At 37.0% G+C, this 15,973-nt stretch overlaps 1 protein-coding gene across 3 annotated transcripts in view; it reads left to right on the top strand.

The window, feature by feature from the left end:
- The first annotated feature begins 12,150 nt into the window (after positions 1–12,150).
- LOC149087070 (alanine--tRNA ligase, cytoplasmic-like) overlaps positions 12,151–15,973 on the top strand; it is a 34,683-nt gene continuing 30,860 nt past the window's right edge. The window contains exons 1-2 of one of the 3 annotated variants that reach the window (XM_089231297.1): positions 12,151–12,298; positions 15,352–15,641. In XM_089231297.1, coding sequence (XP_089087423.1) covers positions 15,378–15,641 — 264 coding nt within the window. In that variant the 5' untranslated portion in view covers positions 12,151–12,298; positions 15,352–15,377. Of the gene's footprint in view, positions 12,608–15,351; positions 15,642–15,973 lie in introns of all 3 variants that reach the window. The other 2 variants (XM_089231296.1, XM_089231298.1) reach the window with 2 other exon arrangements.

Raw genomic sequence — 15,973 nt, 5'->3', positions numbered from 1 at the left:
TGTCACTTCATGCACAAGTTTCTATTATTTACATCATACATGTTCAACCTGTTGCACGCCGGCCAAATTCGGTCCTTGGTGTCATATGATGTGGCCAGCGATCTAAACCTAATTGTGTAAAAGTGACCTGAATGGCACATTTACAGATAATTTATGTGACGCCTGATTCATTTCATGCATCACTTATTACTTAAGGGATCCTCGGCACATTCGCAGATCCCTTGAGTCACCAGCGGCACAGTTCCAGATCACTTAAGGCAGGACCGTAACTAGCATCTTTGTCGTCCCCCACAACTTTATGATTTGATAATTTATCACAATTTTCTTCGTTCCCATCTAAAACTGCTGCCCGGGGCAGTTGTCCCCCCTCTAGTTCCAGCCCTGCTTAAGGGATCCGTGGATATTACAGATGACTTAGTGACCCGTGGTACAGCTTCACATTACCCAAGTGACCCGCAATACCTTCCAAGATCACTTAATCGACCTTCGGAACATTCACAAATCACTTGAGTACAGTGCCGTCTTAAGGCATGGGCCTACCCGGGGGCCTCAAGAGAAAAGGGGGGGGCCTCTCAAAAATGGGATCTGGTTGAGATTTTCGAAAAATTGCCTGGTAGGGCTTCAGAAAAATCATTTGGCCTGGGGGCCCATAATGCTCTTAAGACGGCCCTGCTGCACAGTTCCAGATCACTCAAGTGGTCCGCGGCGCATTCACAAATCACCCAAGTGATTCACGGCACGCTCACAATCACTCAAATGGCCCGCGACACGTTTGCAAACCAATGAAGTGACCCGCACTCTTCTAAAGATTGAGCATCCTTGATTAATGAACTTTTTTCCATCAACTTCCATCACAATCAATCTTCCAAACAATCCGGCACATCCTGGGTCTGATATGTGCCGGATTAGCGAGCGTCTACTGTACATATTTATATAGTGTATGTAATGTATTATATGCATAAGAAAAGAAATGAGTTTACTTATTTAGTATGCTTATACTCATTAAGATAATTCTTTAGTCGAAGCTACGCATATTCATGCGTTCAGTTTCATATGAATCTTGCTGGAGACTCTCGATGGATAGCCTTATTTGTAACAAAAATATTCGTCACAATATTCTGGCGTCTCTCCACGGAATCCTTCCGCCATCGCCAAAATGGCTGCTGTCTCCCGGCTGATACGTCATCAAATCCGTTGATTTCGTTCCAAGAATTCTCGCACGATTTTCACGGTAAAGGTCCCAAACAATCAAAAATCATGGGAATGGTTTCAACGTTGGCAATATTCGACTGCTAATCTATAAATTGTCATTTATTTTGGATAAAAATCTAAAAAAACACAATCAATTAATATCTCCAGTTTGTAAAACGAGGGAGAAGACACAAAGCGCCATCTGTTGGGAGTAATAAGTACGAAACTAGAAGATCCCTTGAAACTTATTTTTCAAAAATATTAATGCCGCGCTTTTGTGAATTACAATTTCTTTTAAAAATCTTATAAAAAAGAAGATTTTGAAAACCACTTAAAATTCTTCAAAGTTTATTAAATATGGCAGTTTACATTTTCAAATTTCAATGGTTCAAAAGAGCGTACACACAGTACTTATTAGTGTCTCTCGCGCGTTTACCGTGACGTACTATCAGTGGACATGTCCAGTGTCGTGCTCGCGAGCACTTAATCAACGCTTCATTCAAATAACCTGATTAAAATTGCATTCAATGAATGCAGGGTTCAGGCACACGTATGCCAAAGTTGCTGTAAGGGTGCTGCTCCTCATTTGATTATGGATATAGACAATGCTTGAGAATGACTGAAGACCCCTGTATGGGTTTCCAACTGGTATTCTGTGGAACCCTGAGGTTCTGTGCCAGTTTTTCCGAGGTTCCACATGATCAGGCCGTTGAGATGTCAGTAAGGAAACACTTTGTTTTTTTTTTTAATACTCAAAAATTTGTTTCAGTTCCACATATAACAGCCTCGTTATCATTAAGGGTTCCACAAAACAGCTTAGTAATTTTTAAGAGTTCCGCAAAAAGTTTCACATTGAAAACCGATGCACTAGTGTCATATTTCGTTTATTTATTTATTAATGATTGATCATTCTTAAGTGATCTTCATCAATTTACTACGTATCTTTGTACTGAAATTCTCCTCGACCGTTGAACGTTATACAGAGCACTACATCTTGGAGTAACACTATATTAAATTGGTATAAAATATGGCATAAAATGATAATAATTATAAAATGATAATATTAAAGAGAAAAGAAAATAACATTTGTAGCGGAAAATTGTCTTAACCACCAGCTTGTCAAACATTTGATGTCTTCGCTCGAGAAAATGTCTTAAACATTGTCTTGAAAGAAGAACTGTCGAATGTTTGAATATATACAAAGAAATAAAATAAATATATATATGTATATATACAAGCACGCACACATTTTTTTTTCCTTCAAAATTCGACACATATTTTGTGTGGAGTATGTTTTTAGGCCTTAGATGTTTTAGAAACTCGCGAGCATCATAATTGGAGATATCTAAAGTTGGTGACACGACCTTTCTTGTTTTTCAAGTAGTTTCGAGATGGTTCCTTGATGTGGGAATACATGGACGACACCTTCAAATCTTTGTGCAGATCGGTGAGGCGGAAAATTTTTGGTGCTCCAGAGAGTGAAAAAAGAGCCTGAGGACGCGATTCAGGAATCGTTTTAATTTGTACATGTTGCTCTTAGATGCGAAAGCCCAAGCTGTTGCACCATGTGTCAAAACTTTGTTTTTCAATCTAAATAGGCTCTCTTAACGAATCTGAGACAAAGTCTGAGCCCTTCCCATTTTCTTCTTGAAAAAAAAAATTCATTTCTCGAATAGATTAATAGCAATTTTATTAAAATACTTACTGTAATTGGTTATTAACTTTTAAACAATTTCATACCTAATAAATAAATTTACTAATTATTTTTATTTGCTTATTAATTATGAATATAAATTTATTTTCCACAGAACCAAATTTTCCAACCTCAAATTCTATTATTACGTTCCATTTTCTTGTTTGTTTCACATGATTTTTTTTCCTTTTTTTTACGAATGTAAATATTGGAGTAAGTGCTAACAACTCATATTACGCAACGAACGATTTATCCACCCATATTTATCAGATATATATAATTTCGATTAAAAAATTATTTTTCTTATCATACAGTCGATCCCGCTTATAACGTTCCCACTTAGAACGTTTTCCCGCGTAGAACGACTTGCGGGGTGCCGATAATTAAAAGACCCTATTTTAAAGTAACCTACAGAAAATTGTGAAATTCTGTATAGTACTTCAGAAGTGATGGGAATTTGTTTCAGAGGGAAAAAATTAGTTGCACATGTCGCCACCACAGGGCGTTTCATTTTGAATACCTGTAGTAAACATGTAAATTTATGTGATGTCACGTAGATGCTGTAATAAAACTTAGAAACATTCGCAGCGATCTTGTTTCTCAAAGTGTTTGCTTACGAGATCGCACTTTCTTGTTCAAATTGTTTCATCAAAACAGTGATTCCGCAGTAACTGCTCTACCGAAATATCTGACTTGGAAGAGGATTCGAAAAGATCCAATGAATGTTAAAACCTTCGGAGTATGATAACGAAATTTGAAAAAACAGGATGTTCGTCCTGGAACAGGAAGAAAACCCATTTCTATAGACGCAGTACATGAGGTTTCGTTTCAAGTGGAAAAGGACAGAGCTTCAAATTCTCGTGGTAGCACTAGTGTCAGCTGTGTAGCACAGGCGTTGGATAGGCCACGTGCATCTGTCCATAAGATCAAGCGGAATATCCTCCGATATTATCCGTACGAACTTTCACTTGTGCAGCGGTTGCTTCCACGTGATTATGACGCTCCACTCCGGTTCTCACTGCAATTTCTAGCTCGCGTTGAGGTGGATTCAGAATGGCAGTGGAATATCCTCTGGACAGACGAAGCGCATTTTCACTAGGATGGTGCAGTCAATACTTACAACTGCCGAATTCGGGAACCGGAAAATCCGCCCGCTATCTTAGAAGTTCCGCTGCATTCACCAAAAGTGACGGTATGGTGTGGATTTACTGCATTATTTATTCTCGGTCCCTACTTCTACGAGGAGTTACGTTCTACGGGTCCAGTGACATGTTCGATCATCGGGAAGCGATATGTATTGCTGTTACAGAACGAAATTGTTCCGGCCCTGCAAGAACGTCACTGTCCTGCAGAAACAATCTTTATGCAAGACGGAGCTCCTCCACACATTGCAGTGTCTGTGTTAAGAATGTAATTAAAATCATTTTACAGAAGAACGTGTCATCAGCCTGCACTTTCCTAATCTATGACCTTCCCGATTCCGGGACTTTTATTCATGCGATTTTTGGCTTTGGGGGCATTTGAAATGTCTAGTAAGTCGTGACAATCCAAGAACTTTACCTGACCTTAAAGGCAGCATTTCACGCCACGTGCTGAACATTTCCACGCACACACTTCGATCAGTTGTGAAACATGTCACCTTGCTATTTCACACGGTATCTTGAAATGATAGCCATCACATGGAACATGTTTTGTTGCAGTAACAATTGTAAACGTTTGCCTAAATGTGTCATTTATAGATAAAACGCCATCTAATGGTGACATGTACAACTAATTTTTTCCCCCTGAAACAAATTCCTATCACTTCATGAAGTCCTCCACAAAATTTCACAATTTTCTGATGACTGGTTTTGCCTGTAGGCTACTTTAAAATAGGGTCTTTTAATTATGGACGCCCTGTATTTTCGTGGTCCAAATTCCTAGTAATTCTCATTAATATTTCCCGTTTAAAGCGTTTTCCCGCTTACAAAGTTTTTTATGACAGTTTTTTTGAAAAACATTAAAAGTGAAATCCATTGTACATATTTTTTCAAGATCAGCAATATGTCCGAACGTTCATCTAGCTAAATCTACAAAATATATAAGTGACTTTTGTATAATTAAGAAAGAGAACCAAAATTTATGTATTGTATAGGATTCTGTTGCATATGGAGAAATATAGCTAATTTAAATATAATTACAGGGATACAAAAGTTTTATTTAATCATTCTCATCGAAAAATAGTTCTCAAACAACATTGGATACGTAATCCCTCAGGCACTTGCACCTATTTGTATTTAAATAGGGCCGGGAGAGGGGGGGGGTAAGCTTTCTGATGAGTATTAATAATACGCGTTGAAGAGATTTCAGTAGGAGAAATTTTTTTGAAATACCGAACGCTAAAAATATCCAAGTTCTACAGAAAAATGGTCTCTAAAATTCACGAATAAACATAAAACAATGTCAAAATAGGCATTTTCGGCAGAAAAATTTAAAAAAAAAGACATTTTTACCAAAGAGGTTTGGAAATAGGCAAAAAAAAAAAGCATTTATGGCATTTCGCCTTAACTTCCGGGCTGTAGTAATAGCATTTTTTTTTAATACACGTATTTACTATAGTGTAATACAAAGAATGTAATCCCCCTCATTTATATTGTAAGAATATTTCCACGCTTTTCGTGCATACAGCTATCCTACTATCATATCAAAATATACTAAGAGTGTAAAGTAAAGAGTATCAAAATATACTAAGAGTGTAAAGTAAAGAGTATCAAAATATACTAAGAGTGTAAAGTAAAGAGTATCAAAATATACTAAGAGTGTAAAGTAAAGAGTATCAAAATATACTAAGAGTGTAAAGTAAAGAGTATCAAAATATACTAAGAGTGTAAAGTAAAGAGTATCAAAATATACTAAGAGTGTAAAGTAAAGAGTATCAAAATATACTAAGAGTGTAAAGTAAAGAGTATCAAAATATACTAAGAGTGTAAAGTAAAGAGTATCAAAATATACTAAGAGTGTAAAGTAAAGAGTATCAAAATATACTAAGAGTGTAAAGTAAAGAGTATCAAAATATACTAAGAGTGTAAAGTAAAGAGTATCAAAATATACTAAGAGTGTAAAGTAAAGAGTATCAAAATATACTAAAATGAAATCTCATTACACTAAACCCCATCATTTACTAAACTTATGCAAAATAAATTGCCCATGATAGAATATTGTAACGGGTTCTGCTAGATATTTTATTTCCCCAGCCTAGTTTTTTGATTTTGTGCTGCATCGTTAAATATTTTGTGCTAATTTTTACTCGATTTACTATTACCGAGTGCAAATCGTTTGAAATATACAACGAGGTTATTATTATTGATATGATATAATTGTACAACTTGTTACTCGTATGACTGACATCATAAGGGTCTCAATTTCGATTTGTACTCATATTGTAAAATATTAATTTATTATATTTTGGAACTTTTTTAGAGAAGTTCTTTCAAAAATTTTCTACATGGTTATGATTCTCTAACAACAAACCGGTTGAAAAACGCTATTCGACATACCTGAATAGCGTGAACAAAAAACATGAAATGTCGATTCATACGTGTCTGGTTTCTTGTTTATCGCCTCATAAACTCTGTAGCCGTCTAGCATGTGTTGCGTAATGATGTCACAAAAATGTTTACGCCAATTAATGAGAATATTTTACAACTGATAGCAGACATATCAAGCAAGCACAAATAAAAACATGCATTTTTCACGTTTTCCTGTACATTGATCTGTATGTGCAGTGATGTGAATTTCCCCTTTAATTTAGTGTCGTGCATGTCATACTCATCTATTTCTCGTCATTGTGGTAAGCTGTAAGTGACACGATAAGTGACGTCACTGACAAGAATAGAATGCTATGCTACCGAGAAATTGTCATTTCTCGCTTTTTATACACGCAAAAAAATGTCATTCCTTACAAATGTGCGGCACTTGGAGTGTATATATTATCTGAACATGGATAAAATTTCGCTCTAAGAGTTTGTTATTAGCTAAATATTCCGTTTTGCAACGCACAGTCACTAATATTGTTATAGCCTACATCATATTTATCTCCGTACCTACCTGATCATAGTTTATTATCAAGTGCAACCTACATAAAAGATATGCTGAATTTTGTTCTTTCTTACTTTAAAAATACCTTTTTTAATGATCTAAACCAGATATCTTTATACTTGAAAGAGTTTTACTAATCGGGTATCGTCTTTTTAACATAATTAACAACCATATTTGCCATTCTCTGTCTTAACTTTTGAAGGTGAGAACAAAGCTGGTTTACAGACGGGCTTTTGCAGCTCTAAAAACTTCTTTGTTCTGTTTTCAAAGTAATATTTTTTCCTATCTTATGAAGACAACGGTGTCTTGATGTAAGATGTACAGAGAAAAAAATTCCAGCTGCTTGATCTGCTATTAACTATTTACCCATTCTTTAATTTGATGTTTTGCTCATAGAAAACTGTTTTCTATAGAAACTTTTTTCTTTTGAGAAAACTCCTTGTTTTCTCAAAAGTTTTGCTCATTAAGAAACTTTTTTTTCAATATGTTAAAATACTTTTGTCAATATTTTCATTAATACAACGAATGTGAAAAGTTATTCGCAAATAACTAAACCATGAGTTTTTACCGCTAAAGTACGCAATCTCTTAATTTTTTTTATAAATTTTTCCATTATCTTGCTTTGACTTTTAGGATTACCAGACGTCTTGATTTCGAACGTAATTCCACTATTGACTTAAACCACTAAGCGGCATTGACGAAGTATCTCGCTTCTTTAAAACCACTTATTTTAGCATTGACAATCCCAGATATTTTGTAAAGTTTATTTCTCAATGGGGGAATACTCTTCCCTATACCCCTTAGTTTTCACCTGCTGAAAATTGTAAAAGAAAGCTTACTTCATTAAAAAGATATGACATTATAAAGGGGAGTTTAGTTGTTTCTGCTATGCCGTTCAAATGGTTAATGGCAGTCTTGAACAAAAAATGCGCATATCAACTTTTCCAGCTCGTGGCAAACAAATGTGTCACCAGCAATCACATTTTCATGACGAATGTTTCTTTACGGTGCCGTGATACTGTAGTTTATGTCCTGGATAGCCACTTCGAATGGCTACCGAGTTGACTGATTTTCCGACACCAAATTTTATCTGTTGTAGATATTGGGTAAAGATAGTTTAATCTCTACGATATCTACCGGGTGACTTAGAAAATTAACGCATAGAAAATTTATAATTAGAAAAAAATAATTTATATTAAACGAAAAAAAGTTCGTTACATTATTAAACCTGTATTGAACGATATCGAATCACGTTTAAGACGTTGGATTTATTCAAGTTATAGCGTAAAATCATTACGATAGTGTAATTCATTATTTGATTCTGTTAAATCAGTTTAAAATATTAAAATAATTATTGTGGAGTCCGAGACCATCAAACTATCCAGGGTAATCTTAAATAGTTTAGGGGCCCGAGAAGGAATGTGGGGGGTGCAAAACATTTCGTTTGTAAAATGTTCTTCAAGGGCAAAACACTAAATCGAATTGCCAATAATAAAATAAATTATAATATTGCGATTGAAGTGCCAAAGTAAAAGTTAAGGCACGGTAGCTTCGCTGGTGCACAATTTAAACTAACGACTAGCGACATTAGAAGCTTCTCATAGACGATTCTCATGGTTTTTGAAATTATAATAGGGGCCTACAGCAGGCTACACTACCACCACCAGGACGGTGATTTTCGTCTTGGCCAAGGGAAGTAGTGGTCGAAAAAAGCGTCAAGTTGCGGACTCACTCACTCGGCGTAGTATTGAATCTTCGTATTTATTTGACAGAATAGTATATACACTCGGACACACCTGAGAATGTCTTTTAAACCTTATAAGCCAAGTAGTTCATGAAACTCCAGCAGTCACATCATTAATTGGTGTTCGACGATTGCTTCAGGTGGTACCACCCCGTGACCATACTATTCTATTCGGAATTTCCCCGGTCTTGGGTGTAGCTCACGAAACCGAGTTACATACTCAATAACTTGGTGAAGTCCATGGAAATTGATAGGGATTCATTTGTCACTTGGTAATCACACTCGGACATGTCTAAGCATTATAAGCCGAGGTCGAGTGAAAATCGACAATGCGTAAATCTTCCCAGAGTAGTCCGCGAAACCCAGAGTCATGTCAACAACACAAATGAATGTTACACGGTTCAATCCTAGCTTCACTCTCCGTAATTAAGGTTCAATTCGAGCATTAATCAATAACCAAAAAGGAATGTAACTTACTTAATTTTAAGTATTTAATCAGAGCAAAATATTCAAATACAGTCAAATAATTGATGAAAATACGTGAAAAATCTCTTGGAAAAGGAACTTAATTTTCTTATTTTTTCCTTACATGTATCTGATTGCCCTGGAGAGAGATGCTAGCAAAGTATGGAGCTTTTGATTTCCGACAGAACCGGACTGTCTGGAGATATGATCAAGACCTGCATCGCTGTGGAGACCATAAGTAACTCGAATGATACGGACATGTCAAGTTTTGGACCATGCGGCTTAAGACAATCAGCAGAAGCATTTGCTTGTTAATGACTGAAAATTGAACGAGGATTGACATGTAGGCCTATATCACTAGCAATATAAACGACAATATATTACTCCTTTTTTAGTTGTTTTTTTATATAATTTTTGTTATAGTTTAATAATAATAATAAACACCAACAAATTCCCTAGACAGATCATACGATAATCGGGAATCCTCTTGGGAATACGTAAGTATCACCGTTACCTAAAAAAAATAATAGTTTTGATCATATGAACACATTTTTAAGAAGAGTTTGAAAGAAATGCAACCAGGATTCCTCAGCGGATAAAACTAGGCATGATCAGGGCCGCCCTTACCAGAGTGTCTGCAGTGAAAATAATCATATGGGCCCCGTTTGTGGAACAAATGCCGTTCACGGTATAATGTTTTCCAATTCCTTATACAATCTGACCAGCCTAATAAGAAATCGGAAAAAGAAACAGCGAAAATATTCGTACCGGCCGTACAAGCCGTACATCAGGAATTCTTAATCTATGGATTGCGACTCAAACTTGGGTCACAGGGTCTTCCCGGATAGCTCTCATGAACCTACTAACAATCCGGCTCTAAATCCATTTGTTGTACCATTGGTTTCCGAGTAATGTCAATGATTTCGCTGTCCTGGACTGGGACCCGGTGATTTTTGGAGCCCTCTTGAGTCATGATTTTGCATAGAGTATTTTTGGGAAGAAATCGGCATTCTCTCTCGAAATGGCATAGCATTATCACAGAATGCGCACTTAATTGGTGAAAATTCAAAACTTAGGAAAGAAATAATATATCGCGATCTATCTCTTATTAGATCAACAATCTAGTTAAAATGAACTTGAACTGAACTTGAATTATAAGTTGCGTAAAGGAAAAAACAATTATCTTGACTGAGTATATATACAGTCAAACCTCGTTAGTGCGTCACCCGGTTAACACGCCACTCCGCTTACCGGATCACTTTTTGGAAGTCCCAATTATCCTCATGCAGCAATTGGCACAGCTATGACTCACTCCGTTTAACGAGTCACTCCGCTTATCAAGTCATATTTTTGCTCTTCCCAAGAGTGACTCATTAACGAGGTTTGACTGTATATATATATATATATATATATATATATTGCAAATAAACATATTATCTTAATCTTTCCTAAAAATGATCGACTATATATTGATAAGAAATTTTTTCTAACCGCTTATCCTACACATATATTCCACATCTTCATTTCATTAAATACTTTATCATTGTTTCATGACATACTAACATATGTATATCATCATACACACATTCATGAAACGTCGGCGATTTTCATTGGATCCTACTCAAACCAAATATCATTTGCCGTGTGTCACATATGGATCCACGTTTAGAAATTTACAAAATAACGAAACTTCTCAGAAACAACTAAATATATATAAATTTAGAAATATAATTTTCGACAAATAATAATATAAAATAATTCTGTGCCATATGAATATAAACATCATTTTTTAAATGGTACAGGAATATGTGTAACTCAAGCTGTCTGTAGAAAACCAGCTGCATCACATGGTTTCAGGAATTCAGAAAAAATTCAGAAATGAAAATTCAGAAATTTAGAAAGAAATAATTCCAGAACGAATGAATGAAAAGGGGGAGGGCATGTGAGATGTGCTTAAAATACTGAAGGCATAGGCGTACGCAGAATTTTCTCAAGGGGGGGGTTTCCAATTTTTTTTTCTTCTCAAGGGAGAGGTTTGCGTTTTTCTTGCAAAATACACTATAATCTCGGCTTTGGGGGGGGGGGGGGTTAGAACCCCAAAACCCCCTCTTTGCTTACGTCAATGATGACTGAAGGCAATTAATTTCGGAGCTCTGAACATTTATGGGCACTGGGCAAGTGCCCCATTCACCCATGGGGAAAAACGGGCCCTTAGAGTGGCTATAAAATTTGCCTCCGTGACTACGTGGAAGCTCACCACATACGCAAAGAAATTCATTTTCCCATAATCTACGAGGGCCATACGTAGATCCAGGGCCGCAAAGAAAGAGGAGCAGGAAGGTCTGGTGCCCTGATCAGAGGACGCAAATTTCACGCTTTATTAAACCGCTCCTTCAACATAACAAGAGGGCGCCAAACTGCATGCTTGCCTCCGTCTGACCAAGCATCTAGTAGCGGCCCTGCGTAAATCATTGCCCCGCCCCTGATCTAATAGGTTGTACGACTACAGTCTCTTTAAGCCATGAAAACAGCAATCAATGGTGATATCATTTTAGTCTACTTCGAATTCAACCATACGGATAACGCTTTTTTTTTTTCTATAGGGGTAAAAACATTTACGTGAACTTTTTGCGCAAATATTTATGACATTGATCACAAAAATTGAATTCAACTATGAACATTAAAAAAAAATTTAAAAAAAAACCACGCGAATAAGTAAAAAACGCATTTTAATGAACAGGGACAAGGCGCCATCTATAGTACTTCGTACCAACTCAGAGAAACAATTGATTGGAAACATCCAATGAACAGGCTTACTGCGCCATCTATTCCACTTGATATAAACTGAAAACTTTTCATTGTTAGCGAATTTTCTTTTTGCTGCACTTCTTTTTTTGGACTTGAAAGCTAGATGGCAGTAGTAACTTTTTCTGCAATTCCTCATCATTTGGTCTTATAAGCTATGGTTAAGGCCGTCCGTGTTTATATTTACACTTTTTATTTCCCACCCACACGTTTTTTTTCCGGCCTTGCCGGCTTTAGTTTGTTGTAGCGATGGTATAATTTTTTAACTGACGCTTTGTTTCGATGTTTTAATAGTTTGAACCGGTCAAATTTAACTTTAAAAGGTCAAGTAAAATTAAAACCATGTCCATTCTCGACGAAATCTGTCGAGTTACATCAACCCATTACAGTGAAATCCCCTCTTAACGGTCACCCCTCTTTTACGGCGGAATATCAATTGTGTTTTATCTTGAACTCTTCAATAAGAAGCGTTTCGTTCGTGGGCGTATATTTTATGTTTCCGGCGGTATCCGCAAAAGGGGGGGGGGGTTTAATATATTTACAAGTTATGATATACATTGATAGCTGTATTTATGCCTTAATTGATTAACGATTCGAAATATTCTCATAATTTTCATTGGTTTTCATTCATGGTAAGATGTAGTAATTATAACTTAATTGAATCCTTGACAAAATTCTCATTGATTAATCTAATACAGTCGTCCCCCGCTTAATCGTGTAAATAGATACCCTGCTAAAACAGATGAAATACTCTGTCACTCGAATTTCTCCCGTAGGGAGGATGCTAAAGTTCCCTGCCATTATATATGATAATTTCGGTTAATTTTTCCCATAAGCGTGGTCAGCACCAACGTGGCGACTTTTTTTTTTGCTCAAAAATTGGCAACCATGACAGCAGCATTGGGGCCGGATCTTGAATCCAGCGAACTATGCTATCGCAGAAGCGCACCAACTGGAAGAGGCCAATTTTTTTTTGGAGGGCGATTTTCAAGGCGCCAAGACTGAAGGAGAGGGGTGACTTTTTTTCCTCCAAAATATTATTTGCTTATACTTGAGAAATGTCCGGAACCAGCCCTGGTTATTTGCTAGTTTTGGCAACCACTGGGGCAAGCATGCATTTTGGTACCCCCTTGTAATGTTGAAGGAGAGATAAAAGGATGAAATTTTCACCCCTTGTGGTCATGGGCGGAGATACGGGGGGGGGGGGGCCCAGCGTCAAAGATGGAGTCGACTGATCTAATGTATATATGAGAGCTGACCTCATCATCATCGTGCCCCCCCCCCCCCCAGCAATAATGACCTTGCCCCCCCAGACTTCCAAGTCAATCTCCGCCTATGCTTGTGGTCAGGCGTGCAGGGCACAAGACCTGCCTGCTCCCTTCCTCCCTAGTTGCAGCCCTGTCAACCGAATATTTTGTTGATGGAATTTTTCCTCCACATTTATATCGATTGTTGCATATTTAGTGTGATAAATTACATTTTTTCAACAGTATGTGTCCTTTGTCTGCCATCTTGAATTGGCCTTCGTGTAAACAATGATTGTTTGGAATGAAAAAATTCACAGTTTTAGCACTAACCAGAGGTATCAACATGATAAAAACATTGGGGGCTGAAAGCTGCTGGTCGTCTTGTATATATGGGACTCAAACGCATACGCAGGAAAAGGAGGGTGCATTGCATTGTTCGTCTAGAATATATTGGGGGGGGAGCGGCTTAACCCCCATTACAAAATTCATTTCGAGGGAGGCTCAAATGGCCTTAGCCCTTAGGTTTGTCGTATGAGCACTGCTTTATTCCCACACCAACTCCTGTCATATATCGCCATACAGAAATTTCCATCCAGTAGAGTGGAGTTAAATGGGAAATTAAGGAGTCATCTATCGGTGGTCGCCCCAGGCTTGGTTGGTAAAGAACTTGTTTCTGATGTTCTTTTGGATGGATTTGAACCCATGGACCTTGACAACAACCTTCATAGTGGAAGATGAGCATCTTACCACTATGTCACTCGGGCACTGCCCCTAGGTTCTGGTGCCAATTGCGTTGACCACGATTATGGAAAATTAACCTTAATCTTTCATCAGTTTTCAATATACAAAAACTATAATAATGTTGTAGAATGGCAATTAAATTGTTCCAACATAATCAGATATCGGGTGCTAGAATGGTCGGTATCTGATTCAGCGGAGCCGACTGCATTACATTTGATTAAATATTGAGGATTGTTATAAAGCCGAATCTCACTCAGATGAACTCGCTTAATAAAAAAAATTGAAATACTCACAGGATAGCAGCACCGATTAGTATTTGGTGCTTTTTTCACAACCTACATTAATCTCATTAACCGAAATCCAGCGCAATGTACTCAACACACAACCTAAGGAACTTCTTGCGCCAAAATTCTCACCAATGATTCAGCGATTTGCAACCAAAACAAACACACACAATAGAAACAGTTCTTTCAATCATAAATGATAGTTATAAATAAACAGACACTAATCAGACGTATGTAGCACCCGTTCTTATGGAGGTATTCTGATGAAACTCTTTTTTGGTGTATAGGATATAGGGACATGGGGGGGGGGGAAAGAAAGATTCAATTTGAAAAAAGGCGGATTTTTGACCCCCCAGGTGAAAAAGTGACACTTTTTTGTTACGGCTATATATTTTTTGCAATGGTACAAATAACATTATATATTGTTTGAATCAGGGGCGTCGGAAGTGTTTCGAACCTGTGGGTGCCCGTCTTGAGATTCATGTAGGAAATTTCAATTTTTGAATAAATTCTGTGGGTGCTCCGACCCGTTCTACAAACTTCCGTGGGTGCTCGAGCACCCCCGGCTCCAACGCCACTAGTTTGAATGGAATGTGTCCATCACAACGGGTGCTACATAGGTCAAAGTATAATTCAACTCAGCGGAATTGGTTTTTTTTCATATTCTTTCCCGATCAGAACCGCAGCAATGCCTTTCTGTAATATCATTTGCAGCTTTCAATGGGGGGGGGGGGGGGGAAAGCACACTAGCATGGCCATTATCAGCCACTAGGGGAACTTTTACATTGTGCCCAAATTTGAATTTGCTGACTGGAATGCTTTCGGTTAACCTATGTTTTGGTTGATATTTGGATAATCGATGCTCTACTGTACAGTTATATAATATGCTCTACTGTAGAGTTCATAAATATTCTCTATCTGCATGATTTATACTAATAATGTATTATGTCCTATATATACCCTCTATATATTTTATGAGTATATTTATATGTATGCAGTGTAGGAAAATTCCTTGTTATCGTATCCATTGTATGAGTTACAAATTTTATATGTAAATTTCACTTCTGTCACGCGAGATTCTCACTAATTTTTTTTCCTATTTAGGTGCAGGAAAATATACACTCAGAGAAATGAATTATATTTTGAAAACAAGATGCAAAACCTCGATTGAGTTTTGTAATTTCTGTAGGAAAGTCCAAAATTTGCGAAAGTTGTCATCTTATGAAGGAGTGCAGAAGCGAAATCACAAACATCGAACTCTAACCTCAAAAGAAATTCGTAGGCTTTTTATCGATTACCATGTCAAAGAAAAAGGGCACACATACGTCCATTCTAGTCCAGTGTTTCTCAATAATGACCCAAGTTTGTTATTCGTCAATGCTGGGATGAATCAGGTTAGTATTGGCTCACAATGTTACACTACTATTACTACCACACATTTTGACTCTTAGCCAAATTTGTTATCAGCCAATCAAATGTTTTGTAAGTATTCAGTGTGTATGAGGTACATGCACTGTTGATTAGTAGCAGCAGGGCTGGGCAAATTGCAAAAAAAACTAGGCAGCAGAACAATTTTTTAGGTACCGCTAAAAATATTTTTACTTTGAGAAAAAGGTCCAAAATAATGCTGCTTTTGAGATTTTCTGGACATAGTGACTCTCTTTCACGTTGGCAGACATGCTATAAATTCTAAGCATTTGTGTTGCTCTCAGCCTGCAATTTAGCA

Source organism: Pholcus phalangioides, unplaced genomic scaffold (genome assembly GCF_987345545.1).
Source record: "Pholcus phalangioides strain wild (caught in Gottingen) unplaced genomic scaffold, Ppha-v1.0 ptg000004l_1, whole genome shotgun sequence".
Lineage (NCBI taxonomy): Eukaryota > Metazoa > Arthropoda > Arachnida > Araneae > Pholcidae > Pholcus > Pholcus phalangioides.
Note: the sequence above shows the minus strand (reverse complement) of the source record. Positions and strands in the feature narration are given on the sequence as shown.